This window comes from Acomys minous (genome assembly GCF_964271855.1).
Source record: "Acomys minous genome assembly, chromosome: 16".
Taxonomy (NCBI): Eukaryota; Metazoa; Chordata; class Mammalia; order Rodentia; family Muridae; genus Acomys; species Acomys minous.
Genome location: NC_140498.1, coordinates 43,111,843 through 43,137,442, shown reverse-complemented (window position 1 = coordinate 43,137,442; position 25,600 = coordinate 43,111,843). Strand labels below are relative to the sequence as shown.

Here is a 25,600-nt window from a genome sequence, read left to right as displayed (position 1 = left end):
GGGTAGGCATCTCTAAACTCAGCCTCATTCAGTCTGGATGAGTGATCTGCTCCCACTTCTGATGATTTAATAACCTTGGTATCTTCTCTCCCTTTCCTACATGTTCCCATCATCAGTGTGACAACTGGAAACTATACCACAAGAAAATATTGCAGACATACTCACAGAGACAGCATGGGCCTTAGCATATCACATGGTGACACTGAAGGCAGAAGCCTCCTTCCTGCCTCTTTCCACTCAAGACTGGGCAATTGGGGCTGCTGACCTTCCTCCTCGCCATTCCAGTTTTCTGACTGGGACGGAACTATCTGCAGTGCCTGCTCAACAGTGATTCTTCCCAGGAGACAAACTGGGCTCTACACTAGAAAAGGTGTCCAGAATCCACAATGCCTGGCTCTTGGTGCTACAGTAGCTAGCCAGGATGTGACAAAAAAAAAAAAAACAACAAAAAAAAAACAGGCACCAATGACTGTTTCCTAGTTCTGAAATGAAAAGATCTTAGTAATGGATGGTGTGTTAGCTCTACTTTCAGTGCCTTACAAGTCTTCCTCATTGTCTGATTGGCATTTAGATATACGAAAGTTGATTACTCACCAAATGAATTTCTGCTTCACTGTATCTCATGTATTATGTAAGAAAATGGGAAGTGATAGGGAACTTTATTTATGGCATGAAAATAAAAATCTGGTGGCTTGATTCTAACTTATACCAAGTATGATTCCTTTACACATGAGGCTGATCCTTGGCTCTCAGTCACAATGAGCATTCTGTTAACACCAGGGCTCCTATGCACTGAAGAATCACTTGCAAATACAATAGCAAAAAGAGGAAAGACATTTTGGAAACCTCAAAACAATTTATTGAGTTGCTTTATACAAGATTAACAATTTCCATACCACCCCCTAACACCAACATAGTTGTGGCACAAAAGCCACAGCCTCTCTCACACCTAAGAAACGGCCACGCCTGGCTAAGTGCTCAGAGCCTTGCACCCACCAAAGAAACCCTTGCATCCCATTGAGCTCACTCTACCCCCACCCTCTGCTGCAGCCTGGCCACAGGTCTCCCTGGCCATGGCTGTTTAAGTCATTCACTCTTTCATTACCACAAATAAAGCATAAACAAGGAAAAGAAATCTCATAAACTCCCCATCAAAGAAACATTTCCCTGAGGCAAGAGGCATCGCTAGATTCCTAAAGATGAGGGCATCCTGCTCTAGCTGCACGCGCAGTGGCACATGGGGAGGAGGGAGCACCAAAGGGGTGGGGTGCTGGGGCCCGTGGTTTGACGGGCAGAGGAGCCTGGAGAGTTCCCACTGCTCAGCTTTGCTGGCGGCCTCAGCTTGGCTTAGAGCTCAGCTATACAAATCTCTTCTTTGGCTCTTTTTGCTACTACCTAAGACTATTCTGTAAACAAACTGGAAATCCAAGTTGCAAAAAAATATGTAATAAAAGGATAAGGAATCCACATGGCCCAATGTGAAAACAACTGGTTCTTCCATACAAAAGGAGTCAGAGCAGAGGCTGGACCAAAGAGCTGACAAAGGTCTTCCTCCCAGTAAGGTAGAAAGGTAGCCACCTCCACAGGAATGGTGACCTACTAAGCTCCATATCCTGAGGCAGGAACCAAAAGCAGCCAGCCAGACGCACATTTATAGGATAGGCAAGAGCCCTCCAAGTCCATATGAAATAGCTACTGGGTGAGTATGACAGCCTGGAAGCTCTGCAGTCACTATCTTTGTCCACTCTCTAGCCCCTCTGCCCATCACCCCTAAGCCCACACAGAAGCTCTCTGTCCAGAGAACACCAGCACCCCAGACCTGTTCTCTGTGGCTGTTGCTTCAGAGAGGCCTGTCCTGCGGCTCTGCCAGAGAGAGAGAGATGTCTAAGAATAAGACAAAGTGGAATGTCTACCTGTGGCCTGGAAGCCCTGGGCCCTCGGACACAGAGGGGGAAGGAGCTCCCCTGCAGTCCACCTGCAGCAACTTGAGAAAAACAAAACAGAGCTGTAGCTCCATGGCAACCTGGGGTGTGGGGGCTCAGATGACTTTCAAGTCAGGACAGCACAGGTTATGATGTGCAGTCATAAAAAACCCAATTAAATAAAACTGTCTTAAATACAGACTAGCTTTAAAAAAGATCTTCATCTCAGATCCACTCAGTGGGCTGAATGGATAGATGCAAGTTGTCAAAGTCTGCTCCACCAAAAAGGCACTGGAATTAAGTCTTCCTATAATGTGATATGTGAAGAGCAGTCTCATTCTATCCAATGCATTCAATGGTAATCACGACAACAGCCCAAGATAGGTGTCTTTAAAAACCTACCACGATTGCTGAATCTATAAAGATCTTTTTCTCTATAAGAGCTTCATTGTCATGTTCGGAGGAGAAACTGGCCCCTACAACGAGCACACATTAGGTGTTCTTAGTATTTTGCAGGGTCTCCCACATGTGGCTCTGGCCTGGCTCTTGTCCTCTTGAGCACACAGCCTGAGGACGGGACGGAATCACAACCATCCAGGGATTCTACTGTGGCCAGAAGGAATCCCTGACCAGGAGGGAGCTCTGAGATACTCAACCCAAATGCCAGGAGTTAGGTAGATCTAGATCCCAGCAGCCAACAGGCCTGCCACAGGAGCTCATGCACACTGTGCTTTCCAACAGTCTAGGCACACTCCCCAGCCCAGAGCTGCCACCTCATGTCGTCCAGCGACAAAGCCACGAGGCCCAGAGCACCAAGTCAGTAAGTGCTTTGTGAGCAGCAGAAGCTGCCCCTTGGTTGGAGGCCCATCAGAAGTGCTAAGAAGTGCTCCAGTTCGAACTCATGCCTACTCCAGAAGAAAAGCAGTGGGCAGGAAGAGCACAGCAAATGTCTGTTATCTGAGACCTACGTGTTGGGCTTTCTCCTAGACCTACATCATTTGATTCCATCCTCCAAAGTGGTCACAATTTCCTTGGTACAACGGGCCCTTTTCCATGAAGCTGTGAAGCATCTGGAAAAGAATAAGCAGAAACAGAACATTCTTTAAGTGTTCTAACTCCTTTAGGACAGCATAAACAAACTTCACAGGGAACATAAAAAGCAAATGTGCCCAAATAGTGGCTGTGTGCATTGCTACTCGCAGCATCCTGCATCATGCATGAACACGAGCACGGTTCAGGCAGGGGGCCACGAGCACTGTCTACAGAGCAGGCACTCTGCAACAAGACAAGGGTTACTGCAAGGCCTGATGACCAAACAGAATCCAGACAATGTTCATTCTCTTGTCATCAAAATGCACTCAGGTACCAGAGTGACAAAGGCAACAGCATCACATCCACAGGGAGGAAGGGAAAGCAGAACAGAAACAAATCTCAGCTCACTGCTAGACATAGGGTCTTCCCTGCCAGCCCCACAGAGCCCCACATGTAGTACAGCTCAGAATGAAGTGCACTCTGCTAACCCATTTTGTGTGGCTGCTCTTCTGATTGCCCCCAGTGTTTTTCCTTTCCCTCTTCATGTTACTGGTAATGGACCCAGGGCTTTGGATACGCTAGGCAAGTGCTCAACCACCAAACAAACCCAACCCTTCAGATAGCTTTGGAAGACTAGGAGGAAAGCATTAAAATGGTGTAAGAAATGTTTTTCTTTCCATTTCTATCAGCCTCCCTTTCCCCTTTGTTGGCTGAAAATTCTACAGACCCAGAGTCTATTTCCAGTGACTCTTTAATTACTTTGTTTCTCTCAAAGAGGGCCATTCCGAAAGCAAGTGGAGCTGGCACCATGTCATTTTCACACCACACAGGCTCTCTGTAGCTGGGGCAGCACCCACACTGCATTTAACTCAAAGGGCAGCCGCCAGTGTAGACAAAGTCTTCAGACATGACTGCTTCTTCAGAGGAAAAGAATGATTACTGCCACAGGCTTTGCTCCTCAAAGAAGGCTCAATGGCTTCCCTTTGTGTAAATGTACAAACTCACCTTCATCCTAATAAGGCCTCTGACATTCACTACAGAGTTCTCAGCTTTAAGACAAGGAACCCACAAGCAGATCACAGAGCAGACAATGAGCTGTGGGTCCACACTGTCATGAGCAGGTCAAAGGCACACATAGCCCTAGAGTCTGCATCTGACTCCTGCCCTATACAAATCCATGTTTCCTAAGGCCAGCCCTCCACTCCCCAGGACGGTCCTGGTCCACACAGTGCTAAGAACACTAGGTCAAAATCAGGTTCTCACTGGGCTATTAAGCCAAAATTTCATGAGGTGTCTACCTTAGCAGGAATCCAGGAATCAGGACAGGGTGAGGCCAGTCCACTTACTACTGCCTGTGGCAACTTTCCCCCACTCATGCTCTCAAGCTGACAATGCATGTACCCAGAGCTCTTGGAGCTGCCTAATTCCAGAAGCACCATTCTGTTAGGAGACACCGGCCCCATTCCAGGTCTGTTTCTTTTCTTTTCCAGACAGGTTTCTCTGTGTAATAGCTCTGGCTGTCCTGGAACTCTTTTTGTAGACCAGGCTGGCCTCATATTCACAGAGATCTACCTGCCTCTGCCTCCAAAGTCTGTTTCAAAATAAGTTTACACCAGGGTGGAAAGCTGTTACTCTTTCAGATCTATGCTAACTTCGAAGATAAAAGGTCCTTCCCTGGCAATCACGTGCTATGGTCTCTCGCTGTTCTGTGGATATTTATTCCCTTTCAAAGAGTCTCTGCCACCTGACAATGCTTGGCAGATCTGTACCATTTCACCATGAAGGCCCTGAGGTGCTTGGTTAACCTCTGGACAACAGACACCATTACCTTTCTTTTCTTTAAATGTATATTAAGAGTTGGAGCATCTATGTTTCATGCTCAGACTCTACCACACATACTGTTGTCACACAGGCCAAGTCTGACCTGATGGCCACTCCAATAGGAGACCAGGAAAAGCCTCTAGTAAGTAGTACAGGCTTTTATTATCCTGGAACTCAAAAAGCCAGAGCCTCAAAAGACAAAGAAAAATACAAAACAGTAAAGATGAGGCAGAGATGGTTAAAAAAGCCAGCAGCAAAGCACCTAAAGGTGGAAGGGTATGGTGCACAGAGCGCATGGCACACTGCCCATCTGGCATTTACCTGGCAGACTCTGTGGGACATGGGTGGACACAGCAGCATGTGGGAGAGGCGCTGTGTGTGGTGGGCTGGAATGCAAGCCAGCCAGAAGACCTGAGAGAAAGAGGAGGGAGAGAACAAAACATACACATTGAAGACTGAACAGAAAGCACCATGGGAGATCTAGAGTCCCAGGCAACCAAGGGGCCAGTTTGGAACAAAATAGCTATCCCAGGCACTAAGCAGCCTCCAGGGGCACGGGGTGTTCCCAAAGTCACACCAAACACATACAGGACCCAACATGGCACACAACATAGGAACAGAGACAGGAGACAAGAACTTACTGTGGCTGAGGCCATGGTGGAAGGTCCCAGGGGCAGGACCTGTGACAATGGCATCCTTAGAGACTCCTGCTTTGGCAGAGGAGTCTGCACTGAAGGAGAGCACATGAAGTGGAAATGGGACAGAGGTTAAGATTCCCAGTGAGTTTGAGTTCATAGCTCCTGAAAGCTTGGGGCTGTTGGTCTTATAGGATGAAGGCAGCAGGCTTAAGGGAGAGGTGTTGGACAGCAGCACTGCCCCGCCAGTTCCTTTCTGTGGAAGAAACACAAACTCAAATCAGAACCTACCCTGTGAAAGTACCTACTATTCAGCACCCAAAAAAGGCATGAGAAAGTCTCTATGAGCCAGCATCTAGGGGCTTCTTTTACAAAGCAGCAAGAGGTAATATACCACACATGGATATCCATAATGTATATACAAACTCATGATTATATAAATATAAACAAATTTATATACTCACATTTTAAATATATAAATCTATGTAACACACACATGGGCAGGGATGGCTCAGTGACGACCTACGTTCAGTGTTTACTGTTGTAGTTTAAAATTTCTTTCCTTAAAAATTATGTTTTATTAAGAAGTATCTTCCTGGGGCTGGAGAGGTGGTGCAATGGTTAAGAACAATGGCTGTTCTTCTAGAGGACCTGGGTTTGATAACCAGCATCTGTCTTGGTGGCTCACAAAGGTCAACAGTCCCTCTTCTGGCCTCTATGGGCACCAGGCATGAACATGGTTCACATGCACACATACAGTCAAAACACTCATAGACATAAAAACAGAAGTTACCTCCACGACAAATTTTAAATCTAGAGGAGCCCTTGAACACACCCCCCCCAAAGCCTTCATAAATATAGACAGTATGGCAAGTTTCTAATTTTAAAAGGTCCAACTGAAAATGGTAAAACATGATGGCAACAGTAGTCCTTCTCTCATGAGAGACAGTGAGGTCCTCCCACAGGCAGTGCATGGAGGTTATTAGGTCACTGCACCATCCAAAAGATATAACTTAATTTCTTCACTGAAAAAATAAAAAGACTTCTATGGGTCAACCAGGATGAGGTGTCCCTAGGTAATATTCTAACTGGTTTCCTACATATTCATTTTCACACAAAAGTGAACACTCTGTCTCATCACTGGACTTCTAAAGTTAATTAGAAAGCTTGACTGTAGCTAGTAAAAACTAACTATACGAGATCATACTAGACCTTCCAATAAGACTAGCTAGTATGTATTCATGAACCTAGATGCCACAGCAAGTTAGAACTTAAATGAACTTAAAAAAAAAAAAAAAGTCCTGTTCAGCTAGGCATAGTGGCACACACCTTTAATCTCAGTACCCAGGAACCAAAGGCAGGTAGGTTTTGTGAGAGTGTGTATGTGTGTATGAGGGGAGAGAGAGGGAGAGAAAGATGTTTATTGGGCTGAGTTGCAGGTTATCCACTAGAGGCCCTTGTTTCACTTTGACAGGTTATACATACCTCAGGAAGACCACAGACTGTGACAAAAAGCATAAGGCTACCTAACCTGATAAGAGATTTCACCATGGCTGCAAACCTCAATCCAAGGGCTCATTAGAAACAGGAAGTTCTTGTTCTATTTTTGAGACAGGGTCTCATAATAGGGCCACACTGGCCTATTATATACCTGAGGATGACCTTGAACTTTTGATTCTGCTGACTCTACCTCCTAGTGTTGGGGTTACAACCACCATGACCAATTTGCATGGTGCTGGGCTTCACGCACGCTAGTCACGCATTCTTCCAGCTGAGCTACATCACCAGCAACATCAAGTCACTGATTTCCCTTCTTCCTTTTCTGTCCTAGCAGTAGTGAAGATTGAATGTAGGGCCTTGTATGAGCTAGACAAGTGCTCTATCACTGAGCTAGAGCCTCAGCCCTGAGGCCCGAGTTTGAATCCCCAGAAGCCATATAAAACTGGGTATGGTAGCATGAGTCTATAAAATCGTCCACCTATCAGATAAGCCCTGTAAGGCTCAAGAGCCAGCTAGCCTGGTCTATGCAGCAGCGAACAAGAAAGAGATCCTGTCTCAAACACCATAACACACATGTGCCCCAACTTGTGCACACTGTTTTTTTTTCCCCCTGGAAACAAATGTGCACAGTCCCTATACAGGGTGGTAGGGAGAAACAGGACCACGCTTGACCACCCGATCTACAATCATTCATATATATATATAAAAGTTTCCCAGTCCCCAACCTGTGTCCAAGCTTTTTTCATTTTTTTATAATTATCTTTAGTTATGTGCATGTGGGGGACTATATACATGTGTTTATGTGCCAAAGGAGGCCAGAGGCTTCAGATCTCCCTCAAACTGGAGTTAAAGGTAGTTGTGAGCCACCTGATGTAGGTGGTGGAAGCCAAACTGAGCTCCTCTTCAAGAGTAGTAATGTGTACCTCCCACCTCCACCCAACAGGGTTTCTCTGTGTAGCCCCAGATGTCCTGGAACTCAGAGATCTGCCAGCCTCTACTTCCTAAGTGCTGGGATTAAAGGTGTGTGCCATCAATGCTGCCTGGCTTATGTGTTGTTCTTTTTTAATTAGCTCTCCAGACCTCTTTTCAATTTAAGACAGGGTCTCATGTATCCTGGCTGGTCTCAAAGTAGATAGGTAGCCATATCTGGCCTTTAACTCCTGATTTTGCTTCTGTCTCTGGGTTTATAGACATGCAACACCATCCCTGGCCAGACTTCTAATTTTACATACTACCTTCCCTGTTAGGCTCTGTCAAGTCACCTTTGACCTACAGAGTTCTTTCATGCTAATCAGAGAAGTACAACCAGAAGGTACTTCCAGTTTGTACTATGGCATAAACACATCCTGACTATCATCTTATAGCTGAAGGTACTTTGGTCTGAGTCACAGTGCAGAGGCAGGTTCTAGGGCTCACTCTACCCTGCACAGGCTCAATCTCTCCAGAGACCCAATGCCAACAGACGCCCCTTCCTTTCTCCCTCCCAGTTCCCCTGTTAAGACATTCAGGCTATACTAGTCCTCCAATTAGTGGTAAAAGTGAGACTAAACAGGAAATCCAGTACTCCCTCCAGTACCTAACCTCACTTACTGTCCCCACCCAACTTTGTTTCAGACCACATTTGCAGACCTGGGAAAGGCAAGCAGCCTTGTCCTCAAATCCCTTGCAGCTGGGGCAGGTTGCAATAGTGGGATACTCACTGGCAAGGAGGTAGAAGATGTCACACTACTAACTGCAGCAGGCTTCAGGGAGGAGGTCAGTAACTTTGCCACTCCCTGGGTCCCACCACCAGAATCTCCATTTGGACCTCCAGGTGGAGCCACAAGAGTCAACTTCTGAGAAACAGGTGTTTTTTTCACAGCAGAACTTGGGGCAGTTCGGTTAGCAGGCTGCCCTGTCGAGGGAGGCTGCGCACCAGGTAGCAAGGTCCCAGAAACAGAGCTCTGCACTTGGGCTCCTCCAGAAGATGGGTTACTAGAAGCAGCCCCATGTTTAGAGACTGAGCCAGCAAATGGGTTAGTCTTATAAGATGGTCCCACAGAGCTGGCTGGATGCTGCTTTGCTGGATGGCTCAGGGCGGTAGAGGATGAGGCTGTTGTCTTATGGGAGCTGCTGCTGGAGGTTGGTGAACTTCCAGAGGCTGGCATAGTGGCATGGAAGGCCTGGCCTTTGTTTGCTGACTTTACCAGCTGTAAGAGGGACCGATGACACTGTGGAGAGGTGGCCTTTGGGCCTTGCAGCTTGTTGACAAAGGGGGATGGGGGTGTGAAGCTTTTCTGCTGTTGAGTGCCTGCATGAAACACTTTGACTTGGGGGCCAGGCATGGGAGCTGATGCCTGGGGTCCATGAGACGTCCGTGGCAAACTGTGGTGCTTTGCTTTGGACTGGTGCAATTCAGGCATACCCTTGCTAAGGGGAGCCTGGCAGGATTGCTCTTTATAGCCAGAACTCTCTGGCTTTTTCTCCTGAGAGGACTGTCCCAGTGCTAGAGCCTGTTCAGCCAGAAAATTGAGAGGTGACTGAAGAGCATTAGTGGGTGGTGGTGCAGAAGAGCTGGGCTTTGCAAAGTTCCGTTTCTCTTCTGAACACAAAACACCAGCAACTTTTTCTGTTGGTGCTTTAGAGGGTACAGGCAGTGTGAATTCGGAACTGTTGGCTGCTCTACTGTTCAATACAGCCAGCTCCTTAGACACAGCTTCCACAGAGGCTGGATTCCGAACCAGGTCTTCATCCAGTGAGTCCTCCAGGGTTACAGGAACAGGGTCAGTGAGGCCACAAGTCACCTGGGATGGATGCTCTCTGCTGGTTGCCCCAGTGCTCAAACCTCCACCCTGATGTTCTGAGAGCAAAGTAGTGGGACCACCAAGCTGTCCTGATGGGATGGAAACTTTTTTGTCAGGCTTAGCAGATGATTCCTAAAGGAAAGTAGAAATGCTCATAGTTAGAAGTTTCAAAGATGCCAATAGTGGCCTGTTGTGAGGATGTCAAGTGAATTCAAGCTTACTGGGTAATTACAAGTGATGGATGAGAGTAGGTACCATGTCTGCCTTGCCTTGTAGCACTATCTGGTTATGTGTCTAGCTGATGGAGGCTGGTTTTAAGACAGCATACTTTGTTGCTAAGTTCACAAATGTCCACAGCAAAACTTTCCTCTTTCAGCTTCTAAAAGAGTACAAGATTTGCTCAGATAGTGTGTTGGCTAGTTTTATATCAACTGTTTAATATAAGTGACAGCCATTTTGGGAGAGGTAATCTCAATTGAGGACAATACCACAGAAGACTGGCCTGTGGGCAAGCCCGTAGTGCATTTTCTTGATAGATAACTGATGTAGGAAGGCCCGGCTCCACTCCAGAGCTGGTGGTCCTAAGTGCTATAAGAAAGGAGGCTGATAAACTGGCCATCTCTGGTAACCAGGCAAGACTTCAACGGGGAGACTGAGACACCATCCCAGCCATAAAACCTTCAACCTACAATTTGTTCTGCCTACAAGATGTGCTGGGGTAAAGGTGGGGCAGAAATTAAGGGAGTAGCCAATCAATGACTGGTCTAGCTTGAAACCCATGCCATGAAAGGGAACCCACTCCTGACATTTCTAAAGATATTCTGCTATATTTGCAGACAGGAGCCTAGCATAATCATCAGAGAGGTTTCACCTAGCAACTGATGGAAACAGATGTGGTGACCCACAGCCAAACATTACGTGGAGCTTAGAGATTTCTGTAGAAGGGAGGGAAGAAGGATTATAGGAGCCCAAGGGATCAAGGACACCAGAAGAAAAACCACAGAATCAAATAACCTAGGTCCATAAAGGCTCATAGAGACTGAACCGGAAACCAGAGAGCTTGCATGGGACTAATCTAAGCCTTTTGCACATAAGTTACAGTTGTGTAGCTTGATCTTCATGTGGGACTCATAACAGGGGGAGCAGGGGCTGTCTCTGACTCTGTTGCCTGCCTCTGGGACCCTTGCCTCCTACTGGCTATCTTATCTAGCCTCAATAGAAGATGCACCTATTCTTGTGGCAACTTGACATGACAGGGCCGCTTGATATCCGTGAGAGACTTCCCCTTTTCTGAAGAGAAACAACAGAGAAATGAATGGGTGCTAGGGCAGCTGGGAGGAGAGGAGGATGTAAAATTAATTAATTAGTTAGTTAATCAATTGAAAAAAAGAAAGCAGGCTGAATACACCATGAGGAACAAGTCGATTAAGCAGCACTCCTCTATGGCCTTTGTCTCAGTTCTTGTCTCCAGGCTCCTGCCGTGCTTGAGTTCCAGCCCTGACTTCCCTGGAGGATGGACTATAAGCTGCAAGACAAAATAAGCCCTTAAGCCCTTCCTTCCCCAGGTTGCTTTTGGTCTTTTTTTTAAACTCCTTTCTCAGACAGGATTTCTCTGTGTAGCTCTGGCTGCCCTAGGACTCAAAGAGATTCTCCTGCCTTTGCCTCCAAGTGCAAGGATTAAAGGCGTGTGCCACCACTGCCTAGCTTAGCCATGTTTAGGGGTTTTTTTTGTTTTTCATCATAACAATATTTCTCACAGCAATACAAAACTAAGACAGAGCCTGTTGGCACTTATACTATCTTGAATGCTCCTGGCTGAAATTAGACTGATGAGAATTACTTTCAATTAACTTCCTGTTCCTCTGGTTTTTTTTCTCAATACCTGTCTTCCCAGCCATTCTAATGGGAACAGGAATTGGATCTATCCCATTGCTCCTGCATTCCTAGTACTTAACACAATATGCTCTCACAAATTGTAGGAACCTTCCAGATACTCAGGAATATTCAATTTAAACATCTGTTCTCACAATTTATAAGCAGGGCTAAGGGAATCCCAAGCATCATTTGGCAAAAACCAACATTCCCCACTGAAAGGTTTCTGTGCTGTCTAAAATAGTTTTCACATTTCTGCCCTCCATCCACAGTACTGCCCTGTGGTTCCTCCAGCTTCTCTTTCCTGATACTGCTACAAACTGACTCGTCCCAAGCAGAAGTACACTTCCTAAGGGGCCCACCATACACCTGAGATTTCATTTACAGTGGCCCTGCACTGCACTCCTCCAGGGCCGTTTCAGACTCCATTGAGTCCCACAGCCATAAAAACTAGGCTAGCTGAGTACAGTTGTAAAAAACTGAGGCTAGCGAGAGTTACATGGCCCAGCTCAGATGTCTGCTTTGTTCAAGAGTGCTATCTCAGTAATTATTTTCAGTGACGCTTACCAAGCTGCCATGGTCACATGGCACATGGACTGAGCAGGCTGACTCACCTTCACCTTGATTTTTGAGGAAGCTATTACTTTCTTCTTGGCCCTGTTCAAAGAAACGAGCACAGAATTGGTTCAGAAGAGATCCACAAGAGAAGAATAAAATAGCAGTGTCCCAATAATTCGGAGGTACTTACAGAAGTGAGGTCAGGTGCCCATGGCCTCGTCGGCTCTCCTTAAATAGAGTCCTGGAAAAAAAAGTTCTGGGGTATCATATCGGTTCCAGTATACCACAACTCTGTTTCTAGAGCTTTCTTGAAGGCCCTGGTACTCAGTGGCACTTAATCTAGCTGAGGGGTCTAATATGGCCTCACCAACTTACTTAAAGGCAAAAGTCTAGGCTTTACCAAGAAAGTCAATGGCTTTGCGGCAACCTCTCCTAGCCCTAAGCGGTGGTATTTTTCTTACTGGTATTCTAAATCTACCCATGAAGAAAATGCACACATAGCATGTCTTTTTTTTTTTCTCAGAGAAACGCAACAGAAATTATCTTCATATAACCTAGCCTGTAAGGAAAGAATAATAATTCTCAAGGTTCTTTCATCTGTCCAAAGAACTGATGAATCAAACCAATGCCTACCACTGTCTTTATCTAACCACCTGTGCCCTACATAAAGCAGATGAGCTCCATTCATGGGTGACAATGTGACAAAGCTTCCAGAACAACACTAGGCTCCAGCATAGAATCACCATGTTTCTTATGAGGGAAACTTTTTGGAACCATGAAGGAGTCCCTAAGACGACTTCCATCTCTCAGCCTCTGGTATAACCATTGCATCAAAACAACAAATTTCACACTGTGAGGAGAAGAGAACGTAGACAATCCTCCAACTAAAGTCAGACAAAGATTTACAAGGACTGAACTCCACAAGTAAGATCCCTCTTCTAGATTAAGAAGACTCTTTTAGAGATCCCAGTGACATAAGAATTGCATTAATGAGACAGCAGCTTCTGAGGGCAGAGATCACTGTCAGCCCAGACCACTCTGTCTCAGCACAAGAGCCTCACCTGGCCTGCATCCAGCCCTTGGGCCAGAGGGGCTTAACCTCAGCATCCAGAAAAGCTTTCACACAGTCCTCCCAGGCCTGGGCCTTGCTGTTCTTTTCCAGATCACGGCTCTCCAGTTTGATCTTCACCACCTGGCACAGAAGCTCCCTGAGGAGCAGACAGAGATCAGAAACTTCCCACCAACCCAAATGCTGTTTCATAGTTGCCACTGTGTGCTTTCAGCAACCCGTGAAAGTAATTAATCCTAACCTTCATTAGCAATATGGGGACAGGCTCAGACACTGGTCTCACAAACCCTCCAATGATGCAAGGTCCCAGTTTGTGCACACCTGATTTCATCATTCCACTGGAATTTCTTCCGGGGTCCCATAATTCTCCGGCCCCCCTTTTCTTCATCTTCCTCTTCATCAGAACAAACCCGTTCTCTCTGCTCCTTGTCTTTTTCTTCCTCCAACATCCTAAGAGGGAACAGAAGGAACCATGAGGTCCTCCTGCTCACCAGCTTCTCCCTCCTCCCTTCTACAACACTATCCTTGATTTAAGATCAGGAAGTTTGGAATGGCCTAAAATTGTGTTGGAAATGTAAGTAGATATTGAGAAATGTAAAAAGAAGAGACAGAGTGCTGGAGAGATAGCTCAGTGGTTAAGAGCATATACTACTCTTACAGAGGATCCAGATTCAGTTCCCAGGCCCAGCACACATCCACCTGTAACTACAGTTCCAGGGCATCTGACTCTCCCTCACGGATTCTGGAAGTGCATGCACATTCCCACAGACAGACTCACATTTAAGAGGGGGTAGAAAAAGATACAGGAAGATAATGACACCCAAATGAGACGGGACATACTTACTTAGCAACTTTTGCTTGTGTGTGTGCTTGGCATTCATCCTGGTACTTGGCCACCTGCTCGGGCATTGCCCTACCAATGGCATCCTTGAGCTTCTGGAGTGGCTCTTTGAGGCGCCCACCCTGCAAAAAGAGACACAGTACAGGTTGGCTCATGCACTACTCTCACACTGAGGATCCATATGGACTATCAAAAGGAGACAGTGCAGCAGATGGGATCCTTATGCAGACTCTTGCCACCCACCTGCTCATAAAGGTGAAGTTTCCGAGCACGCTTGACCAGAGCATCCTTGCTGCAGGGCAGGAATGAAGCCAGATAAGCAAACACCCCAGAACGGATTTGGCTCGTCAGTTCCCGGGTTTGCACCTCTATGCTGAAGAACACAACACAGTCATCAGTGGCCTGCAGCTCACTGCAAGGTTTCCTGTGCCTTAGGTTGCAGACTGGAGAAAAAAGCTAGGTACCAAAAGTAGGCTGAATCTTATCTTGATGATTGGTCACACAACCAAGTGGCTACAGCAACAAAATTTACAGCAGCAATAATCAAGAAAAACTCTCAAGCTTGACGAATTTGGCTAGAGAAGAAGGTTAAGGCTCTTAAGTAAAGAAGGATGAGACGAAGTCAAAGGTAGTCAAGAGAACAAAACCAAGACAAAAATATATGAGCATTAAATTTCATAAACAAAGGCTGGGCACCGTGGCACACGCCTTTAATCTCACCACTCAGGAGGCAGAAACAGGTGGATTACTCTGAGTTCGAGGCCAGCCTGGTCTACAAAGCGAGTCTAGGACAGCTAAGATAACTTAGAGAAACCCTGTCTCAAAAAACCAAAAAGAAATAAAACAAACAAACAAACAAAAAAAGCAACAAAAATTATAAAGAAAATATAAAAGCTTTAAAAGTGAAAGTATCAAGAAGAGACTTGATACCCTATGAGCATATAAAGGGGGAGGAAGTCCCTCTCAGTCACAGTCATAGGGGAGGGGAGCAAGGGGAAAATGGGAGGGAGGGAGGAATGTGAGGATACAAGGGATGGGATAACCACTGAGATGTAATATGAATAAACTAATTAAAAAAAGAAAAGAAAAAATAAATAAAAGAATAAATAAATAAATAAATTTTTTAAAAAAGTGAAAGTAATGAATTGCTTGGGGCCAGCAAGAAATATTTTCCAGCAATTTTTTTTTATGCAGTGTTTTGCCTGTATGTATATGTGTGTCCTATGTACATGCCTGGTGCCCATGGAAGTCAGAAGACAGCACTGGATCCCCTGAACCAGGAGTTGAGGAGCCAATTGTTAAGGATAGTAGAGAGCCACTATGTGGGTACAAGGAACCAAACCCAGGTTCCTCTGGGAGAGCAATGGCAAGTTCTATTATCCACTAAAGCATCTCTCTACCATGTTTTGAATTTTCAGTTACTAATTCTACCCATGATCATGACATCAGGATAATCCTCACCTCTCTAGTTTCTCCAGCCAAACACACAGAAAGGCCTGAGCTCTCTGTATGTGGCACAGTCAAGTATGTTTTTGGTTAACATAAAACCCTCCTCACCTGATCCTCAGGTGCTCTTTGAGGCCCTGTGCTTCCTAAGCCAAAAGGTCCCTCCACATCCTACTCAGTGAGGCCATTCATGGGAATATTCAAGTCTTGACAACCATTCCTTTTTTGTTTGTTTTGTTTTTCTTTTCTTTTTTTTAAAGATTTATTTATTTATTATATATACAGTATTCTGCCTGCATGTATTTCTGGACACCAGAAGAGGGCACGAGATCTATTACAGATGGTTGTGAGCCACCATGTGGTTGCTGGGAATTGAACTCAGGACCTTTAGATGAGCAGCCAGTGCTCTTAACCTCTGAGCCATCTCTCCAGCCCTTGTTTTGTTTTTCAAGACAAGGTTTCACTGTGTAGCCTTGGCTGTCTTGGACTCACTTTGTAGACCAGGCTGGCCTCAAACTCACAGTGATCTGCTTGCCTCTACCTCCCAAGTGCTGGGATTAAAGGTATGCACCACTACACACAACCATTATTACGTGGGCAAAATCCTCTGTTGTTGAGCAACAGGCTTCTCCTGCTATGTAATACAACCAAGAGAAAAGATGCAAAGCTGTGGCCTGACATACAAATTTGGCTTAGCTTTGTACGCTTGCTGTAATCCTTTTTAATCTAGTTCACACAACCAACAAAGTACCTCAGATGTTTGAGGCTCTGAGTGCAGCATGATGGGATGAAGTGTACTAGGAGCACAAGGGAAACAAGGAGGGACCCTGAGAGGCACCCAATGCAGAACAGACCTGGCTACCCGGCCTCTCATTGTCACTCATTCTTCTGGATTCTCTCTTTTCATCTCATACTTGTCAAGAAATCTTTCTTCCAACAGGCCATGACAATACATCATTATTGCATTTTAATAATGTCTGTGGCTAAAGATTTTAAGGTTTATCATTTACAGAGACAGGGACGTAATCTCCCTTTCCACACTAAACAGGAGAGCAGAGACAAACAAACAGATGATACTCACTCTAGCAGGATTCCATTAATATCTTGAGTGAAGAACTTCTGTTTGCTCTCTCCCTCAGCAGCTCTGGCAGCCTGATTCACAGGAAGACAGTAACAGGTATTAGTGCATTTTCCCTATGCACCACTCATACTCAGCAGGAGGCACAGAATCACTGCTGCCAAAGAGCGCCTGCCAACAAAACACCGCCACCTTCCTAACTATACATCAACCCCAGATGAAGGTCATCCTAAGCTGTTGCAGTATGTGTGGGTTGAGTTTCTTAGGAGCCATGGCTTACTCTGAAAATTTTCTGGGGAATCAAAACTTGTGTCCTCACGCTTGTGTGGCAAGCACTTTACTATCTCCTTAGCCATGTTACTCTTTTGCTTACACCTATACTACTAGTTCTAAGAGCCAGAAGTACCTTAATTAATTCACTCTAATTCCTTAAAAAGATATTCAAACGTCACACTGTTCATCAGACCATCAATAATTTAAGTTTGCAAATAAATATTCCTTTTCTAAGACAGGATTTTATTAAGCCAAGGATGGCTTTATCAAGCCAACTTGAACTCTGTATTTATATATACTTATGTGTGTGGTATGTGTGCACATAGACACAGCAGAGAAGCCGATCAATTGTCCTTCTCACTCTCTGCTTTATTCCTGTGAGGCAAGGTCTATCCCTGAACCTGGAATTCAGTATTTTTGGCTAGACTTTTAGCCAGCAAGCCCACTGATCCTTCTGTTCCACCCCAGCCTAAGAGTACTCAGGTTATAGACACATGCTAGACCACACTTTCTTCGTTGTGTAAGTGCTAGGATCCAAAATTCAGGTCCTCATGGTTGTGTGACTAGTACTCTTAGCCTCTGAGCCAACCTTCTGACTCCTAACCTTGAACTTTTTTTTTTTTTAAAGATTTATTTATTTATTATGTATACAGTGCTCTGCCTCCATGTTCACCTGCAGGCCAGAAGAGGGCATCAGATCACATCATAGATGGTTGTGAGCCACCATGTGATTGCTGGAATTGAACTCAGGACCTCTGGAAGAGCAGCCGGTGCTCTTACCCACTGAGCCATCTCTCCAGCCCCTAACCTTGAACTCTTGATTCTCCAGCCTCTACTTCCTGAGAGCTGCAATTACACGACCTGCACTATCACACCAGGTTACACATTTTATTTTTAGATATTAAGCTATTTCTCCAGTACCTCAAAAGCTTTCTGCCTGTGTAACCTTTAAGAAAGTTTCTTTCAGCTGGGTGTGGTGGCATACACATGTAATGCCAGCACTCAGGGAGGCAAAGGCAGACAGATAGCTATGAGTTCAAGACCAGTTTGGCCTACAAAGTAAGTGCAGGACAGGCAAGGCTAAACAGAGAAACCTTGTCTAGAAAAAAAATAGTTTCTTTCTAGAGCCTTTTAAAGTGCGTCTTGGAGGATCTGGTTTTTATAGTGAATGGGTGCTACTTTTTGTTGTTGTTTTTGAGGCAGGGTTTCTCTGTATATCCTTGGGTATCCTAGAACCCACTCTGTAGACCAGACTGGCCTCAAACTCAGAGAGATCTGCCTGCATCTGCCTCCCAAATACTGGGATTAAAGGCGTGCGCTACCATGGCAGGCAGGTGCTACGTTTTTAAATAAATACAAATTAAAGACCAACTGAAGTTTGGCTTGTTGGCACACATCCATAATCCCAGTTACTCTTGAGACTGAAACAGGATTCTAAAATTGAAGTAAGGGTGAGTAACTCAGTGAGATTACCATGATTTGCAGAAAGCCTAGATTGCGAGGTCCAGCCAGCATAAGGCTACTGTGCTGGCTGAATGCAGTCACAAAAGTATGAGCTCAGGCAAGACCAGAAAAGAGCCACTTAACCAGCCTAGGCAGGTATAATATGTAGCTAAGCCCAAGTTTTAGCATTCAAATTTAAGCAATAGAAATAGACATGTGTCTCACCTAAAGCCAAGATTTAAAATGTAATCTTATTTTTTAAAAAGAACAAGAAGCCATAGGCAGAGGCAAGGGATCTCAGTGAGATCGAGGCCAGTCTGGTCTACAAAGTGAGTTCAGGACAGCCAGGGCTACATAGAGGCCCTGGTTTTTTGTTTTTTTGTTTTTTTTTTTGGGGGGGGGGGACCAGGTGGTGGTAGTATACACTTTTTTTTTTTTGGTTTTTTGAGACAGGGTTTCTCTGTGTAGCCTTGACTATCCTGGACTCGCTTTGTAGACCAGGCTAGCCTCGAACTCACAGCGATCCACCTGCCTCTGCCTCCCAAGTGCTGGGATTAAAGGTGTGTGTTGCCACCACCCAGCTACCTAGCATTCAGGAGGCAGAGACACAGGCAGATCAAGTTCAAGGACAGCTTGGTCTACAGAATGAGTTCCAGAACAGTCAAGGTTACACAGAGAAACTTTGTCTCAAAAACAAACAAACAAAGCCAGGTGTGTTGGTGCACACCTTTAATCCCAGCAAGGGAGGTAGAGAGAGGCAGGCCGAGCACTATGAGTTCAAAGCCAGCCTTGTCTATAAAGCGAGTCCAGGACAGCCAAAGCTAACACAGAGACACCCTGTCTCGAAAAATAAACAAACAAAACAAAACGAGAGGAAAATAAAATTAGGGAAGTAAAATATAAAGGAAGAAATACTTAAAATTATTACCAGCAACAATGCACATCAAGCTTAATTTTTGGGTTGAGACAAGGTCTCATGCACCTCAGGCTAACATTAAACTTCCTTTGTTGCCAAGGATTATCTTGAACAACAGTCTCCTGCCACCGCCTCCCAACTATTGAGATTATAAATACGTGCTACAATGCCCAGCAATCAATTTTAAATTTGTTTTGTCTTGTTTTGTTTTTCAAGATGGGGTTTTTCTATGTAGCTCTGGCTATCTCAGAACTTGCTCTGTAGACCAGGCTGGCTTCAAACTCACATAAATCCACCTGCCTCTGCCTCCTGAGTGCTGGGATTAAAGACACGTACCACCACTGCCCAGCCAAATTTAATCTTTAAAATGCTGCGTTTTGGGAGGGAGGGAGGAATGGGAGGATACAAGGGATGGGATAACCATTGAGATGAAATAAGAATAAATTAATAAAATAAAAATTTAAAAAAATGCTGCGTTCATTTCAAGATCTAGCACAGAACTCTTTATTATGGCTTTTGGAATTCTATGTAATGTTTTGTGACTAAATACATTCTTCTCTGAAAGACTGCCTTTCTTAGCAAATAGTCAAAAGGGTCCAGGCATCCAGACACCCATGCACACATATGAAAGGCTCCAGGTACATCAACATCTGTAATGTCTGGGAGTCATTATTCCAAAGAGCCAAATTGCTAAATAGCATGTCTAACCAGAGAGCCTTTCTTGTATTGCAGTCCAACACTGTTTCGGGCTGTGGCACTTCATTCTCTCTAAATCTTTTCCCAAAAAAGTGAAATAATAGGTTACTACTCTGATCACAATCTCCTGTGGGAGTGAGAGCATATCCAAGAATTGTATTTTGACTTTTCTGTAAAATAAACAATGGTTTACTATCACCTAAGTTAACAAGCTTTTGAAAGACTACAAAACAATCTGCTTATAAAACAAAGCATTGAAAAGAACAGTAAGTAATTTTTTTAAACATGAACTCTGAGCAATGGGACAGTATGCTGAAAGACGCCAAGTACAGGGTTAACTCCTCTCCCTTCAATCTTGTATGAAGATAACTCTGAGTTCCTGACATGGCGCAATTAAAGTGTTACACTCACGAAGAACACTTAGACATGCCACACATGGGCTAATAAGGAGGACCATAGATGTGAATAAAGTGTTTTGTTTGCTTTGTTTAAATTTCTTTTCTAAGTGAAAAAATAATTTTTATACTGAAGCAGATGTTTTACACTGCCCTAAAATATGAGAAATTCACAATAGTGATTCTAAAAATATTGTAAGAATCACTTGTTCAAAACATGCAGCTGTTGAGCACAAATACTCCTGGAGCTACAATCCAAATTACAGTGCTTACAGTGAAATGTTATTTTAACCAAAAGCAATGGTATCAAAACTAATGACCCACAGTTAGATTAAGTAGTAAGTTAGTTGTAAATCACTGAATTGACAGTTCTTAGCACTTAAGGATCAATTCCAAACACTGGAGGAAAACAGCACGGCTATTCCATGCTAAAGACTGTTTGCTGTGGTTTGGGACAGGAAAAGGCACTCAAATTAAGCCCTCACTAGTCACCAATGAGGTACACCTGAACACTAATGATGATACTCTGCACAAGGGAGCAAGTAAAACCCAGTAACGGCTAAGCTAAGCATGCGCTCTGTGTTTATGTATGTGTTTGCAAACCAGTGAATTCAGAAAATCTTTGATAGAATTCAAAGATGACATTCTACCTCAGCTGCCTGCTGCCAACAGCAGGGCTGATCAATCAGAAAAGCAAAGGTGAGTTGTAAGAAATAAATAGGCAAAAGAGAACAAGATAAAAATTTCCCCAAAGTAAAATTCCCAGAAGTAGAGGAATCAAAAAAGGCGAAAAAACACCTGGTGGGCAAAGCTTCCCCTATTTCCTCCTAGGGATGAAATGAGGACTTGGGGAAAGCTTACACTTACACTTTTACTAAGGATTTCTTGGGCATCAAGCTTCACGAGGTGCAGAGATAATGCCAATCTACCCAAATGGCTTCCAGGAAAGCCCAGCCACATTATGTCACCATACCTGAGCCAGCTCCTTAACACGCTTCTCCAGGGGTGTTGGCAGGCCTTCAGGGAAGGAAGAGGGCTGCCTGAATTCCTGATCCAATCCCACCCCAAGGGAATCGCTTCCGTCATCCATATCTCGGAAAGGGCTTCCTTCTGGAGACTCACTGAGCAGCTGCTCCAAGTCCAAGTCCGTCAGGGAGTCCATGGCAGTGGCAGCTTGGAGCAAGTCATTGTCAGAAGTGGAGCCAAAGAGTGAGAGCAAGGGGTCAGAAGTGCCCTCCAGTTCCCTCAGGCCCTGAGCTTCTATTGATGACACAGTTACAGGCTTATGCTCCTCCTCCCTCTTTTTCTGAGCCTCTTTCTCCTTCTGAAACTTCTTTAGCATCTCTCTAACACTTAAAGACCCAGAGTACTTCTTCTTCTTTTTCTCCTTACTGGCATTGAGGGCTGTGAAGCTGCAAGCAAGAGGGAAACTGGTTACTTAGGTTGTAGGACTCTCCATGAGAAATTCAGCAGGCTTCATCCCTGCACCCAGGGAAGGGTCTCCATGAAAGCCTTTGCTCTGTCAGTCCACTCTCATATCATGCCTCCATCCTCTTGGCATAAAGAACTTGCTCTTGCTGGACCAAAGCTTGAGGGTGAACACAGATTAGCAACACAGTGTCATATGATGCTAAATATCCAATGGTTCTTTTAAGAATCATTGCCAGGCTGAAATAAAAGTTTGCAAAAAATGGAAGGGCAAAAAAAGTATTTCAAGGAAGAAAGCATGAGAAGCAGAGAACAGCAGCAACTTGAAGGCAACTGGGCTGACTGAGTACGGAGGAATCACGACCATAGAAGACAACGAGAGTAACGGAGACAAAAGAACTGGGGCAGAGAGGAGTGCCAAAAGAACAGGGAGCACCAGCAATCACATGATGACAGAAATAGCTGCCGACACTGACAGGAGAGCACAGGCACACAGGATACCTGACACACAGAGATGAGAGTGGCTGACTTGCCCAGAACAGCCTGTGGGAGGAGAGGGGAGAGGAAAGTCAGACCCTACAGCCTTTCTTGAAGCTGGGGAGGAGGGTGGGAAGTGAGCTCCCAGGTTATCATGCCCTCAGGTGCCTTCACAGGCCAGATTTTTTCCTAGCAAAAAGCTGCTGCCTCTCACCCGGCTTTGGAAAACTTGGACTTTTTCGATTTCTTCTCCTTGTCGTAAGTGTCATCTTTTTTCTTCTTCTTTATCTTTTCACCACCTTCCTTCAACTTCCGCTTCTGAGAATTAAAGACAAGGCACAATCACACAACTCCCTGAGTCACAGAGCAAGCACACTGGGCAGTACTGGCCTTGCTCTGTGCTGGGTGCATCTTCAGACTAAATCATTACACACACACACACACACACACACACACACACACACACACACACAGAGCTCTCTCTCTCTTGAAGCAGTCCCTGGGTCACGAGCCCACCCACAGCATCCCAACAACAGTGTTTTATGTAAACATCCAAGTAGAGACCATGGTGGCTGTTCTGAAGGCAGATTTGGAATGGGCTATAAATGGACTCTCTCATTTTAAATACTGGGCAGTGGTAGGCAGGCCCTAAAATATACTCAACCTAAGGCTGACCAGTTTTCAGTGGGTGACAGCCCCAGAAGTAAAACCCTCTCCAAGTCCACCATAGAGAAGCCAGTAAGAGTGGGTCCATATCCCTATGGCTCTCCCAGCCCTATGACTTATCTAGAAACATGACACTGATCCTACTGTAGCATCTTGAGACAGGGATGAAATGACTGAGACCTGACCAACACCTATTCCCATGTTCCCATCATGTACCTGTCCAACAGTCTCCAGAGCTACTCTGAGACTGCATATTTTAGAGTAACCTACTGATCTCACAGTCATATCAAAAATTATTTCTGAAATCTAAAAGGAAGAATATTCTAACCTTTGGAGATTTTTTCTTCTTTTCTTTAATGAAGTCATCTTCAGATTCTGAAGCTTGTCTAAACTGCAAGGTTCCCGAGTTAATGTAAAATCCTCCATACTTTGTGGTCAAAGAAGCAGGAACAAGTTCATCATACTAAAGGGGAAAAAAATATCATCAGCTCTCACTTCTGGTTGTATATTCCAAGATACAAAGCAGATCTTAAGAGACGCAACTAGGAAGCCAGGCATGGTGGTGCACATCTTTAATCCCAGCACTCGGGAGGCAGAGGCAGGTGGATCTCTGTGAGTTCGAGGCCAGCCTGGTCTACAAAGTGAGTCCAGGATAGCCAAGGCTGCACAGAGAAACTCTGTCTGGGGGGGTGGGGGGGGATGCTCCTAGGATTTTCTGTCACTCTTCAGACACCATGCTAAAACATCCTCTCCTCAATCACTAATCCTGGATTCAAGAGGTCACTTTCTCTTAAGCTCAGTGCTGCTTGTGCTAAGAGAACACACTGAGATGCTACAGCCCACTTCCCCACTGTCAGTGTCATACAGTATCAGACTATTAACTACTCACCGCTTCAGAGTTATCAATGAAAGAATCCGACTCATCGTAGCCATACCCCATATCAATCAAATCCTGTATTCGGTCTTTCCTACGTTTCTTTCCACCCTGAAATTTAAAAGTTAGATATCACAAGCTTTTTGATAAGTACAATGAATTAAATGTTTCCTTGAGTTTCATTAGCCAGTGATTAAAAGTTGTAAGGCACTGAAAACACATATTACTCCCCCCCACCAATCCCCTCCCCTAAAGAGGTCTGAAAATAGGGCAGATTTATATCTCCATAAATGGCATAAGACAGAAGAATAAAATAAACGGATTCTTCTGTTCTGTAACAAAACACATCTTCTATAGCCTTATTTATTTGCCCATTTAACTCACACATTGCTCCACCACATAAGAGTTCTGTATGTGTTTAATAGCTGTATTCTATTTCCAATCACTTCTGACTATCCACTAAATGAACACGCAAATGCCTGGAGACCACTCTCACTAATGCCCAACACAGAAATCTTACATATTTTTCTTCAAATTTCCGTGCAAGGGCCTCCACCTTATGCCTTTCTTTTTCTTCATCATTGAAAGGATCCAAAACATCTTTTTTCTGGAAAGAGATCATTCCACAAAAAATGAAACACATACACACACAAAAAAACCTTAGTCCTGGCTAAAGAACCTTCAATGACTACTCAACACTTATAAACTATATAATAAAAACTATTATTCAGAAATACCAAGATGCTACTATTGTACCATGTTTTGTTGTTTAAAAAACAGAATTCAGCAAGTGTATCAGTTCATTGTAATCCTAGCTACTAGAAAAGCTGAGGCATAAGGATCTCAATTTTAAAGCCAGCCCTGACTACAGAGTAAGGTCAAGGCTAGCCTAGACAATGCTAGTATTAAAAAAAAGAGAGAGAGAAAAAGACTGATCAAGATCTTAGGCTGAACCCCAGATCCATAGATTGAAGGAAAGAGAGAAAAGGGGGAAATGTAATTCAAGAAAACCTGATCAAATATTTACAATGGCCTAACACACTGGGGTTTCAAATAGAACAAAGGGCCTTTACTAGAGATGTTCAATGTCTAGAGAACTGTGCTCAATATAGTTAATTCTTTTTGTAACGCTTATTTTAGGCACTTGAAAACATTTTAAGAAGGGTGCATAGGCTTCAAGAAACTTCTAAAATAGTCAAGGTTCAAAAAGGTTAAAATGAAGTCAGAGAGATAGCTCAGGGCTTAAGAACACCAATTTCTATTTAAAGGACTTAGATTCAATTCCTAGCATGCACACGGCAGCTCATAGCCATGTCTATCTCCAGTCTCAGGAAATCTGAGACCCTCTTCTGGTCTCTGATAGCACTACATGCATGTGGTGCCTAGACACATATGCAGGCAAAACACCAATAAACATTAAATAAATAAGCAAACAAAGAAAAAATTCTTTATCTTTTTGTTTTTCGAGACAGGGTTTCTCTGTGTTAGCCTTGGCTGTCCTAGACTCACTTTGTAGACCAGGCTGGCCTCGAACTCACAGCGATCTGCCTGCCTCTGCCTCCTAAGTGCAAGAAAGAAAATTTAAAAGATTAAAAACTATGCTCTCACCAGGTGGTGGTGGTGCACACCTTTAATCCCAGCACTCCAGAGGCAGAGGCAGGCAGATCTCTGCGAATTTGAGGCCACCCTGGTCTACAGAGTGAGTTTAGGACAGCCAGGGATACACAGAGAAAACCAGTCTTGATAAACAAACAGTGCTTTCTTTGGCAACATATATATTAAAATTGGAATAATACAGAGATTAGCATGGCCTCTGTTCTAAGAATGACATACAAATTCATGAGGCATTCCATATTTAAAGAAAAAAAAGTAAAA

At 44.5% G+C, this 25,600-nt stretch overlaps 1 protein-coding gene across 3 annotated transcripts in view; it reads right to left on the bottom strand.

Moving 5' to 3' along the window:
• Nucleotides 1–836: 836 nt before the first annotated feature.
• The window catches only part of UBN1 (ubinuclein 1), a 34,031-nt gene continuing 9,267 nt past the window's right edge, over nt 837–25,600 (bottom strand). For 2 of the 3 annotated variants that reach the window (XM_084761938.1, XM_084761939.1), the window contains exons 3-18: nt 24,246–24,332; nt 23,741–23,836; nt 23,180–23,314; nt 22,400–22,503; nt 21,254–21,692; nt 16,561–16,631; nt 14,277–14,406; nt 14,037–14,155; nt 13,514–13,642; nt 13,185–13,331; nt 12,314–12,364; nt 12,180–12,222; nt 8,611–9,825; nt 5,417–5,666; nt 5,097–5,186; nt 837–2,992 (exon numbers count right to left, since the gene is read on the bottom strand). In XM_084761938.1, coding sequence (XP_084618064.1) covers nt 2,943–2,992; nt 5,097–5,186; nt 5,417–5,666; nt 8,611–9,825; nt 12,180–12,222; nt 12,314–12,364; nt 13,185–13,331; nt 13,514–13,642; nt 14,037–14,155; nt 14,277–14,406; nt 16,561–16,631; nt 21,254–21,692; nt 22,400–22,503; nt 23,180–23,314; nt 23,741–23,836; nt 24,246–24,332 — 3,156 coding nt within the window. In that variant the 3' untranslated portion in view covers nt 837–2,942. The remainder of the gene's footprint in view (nt 2,993–5,096; nt 5,187–5,416; nt 5,667–8,610; nt 9,826–12,179; nt 12,223–12,313; nt 12,365–13,184; nt 13,332–13,513; nt 13,643–14,036; nt 14,156–14,276; nt 14,407–16,560; nt 16,632–21,253; nt 21,693–22,399; nt 22,504–23,179; nt 23,315–23,740; nt 23,837–24,245; nt 24,333–25,600) is intronic. The other variant, XM_084761940.1, reaches the window with a different exon arrangement.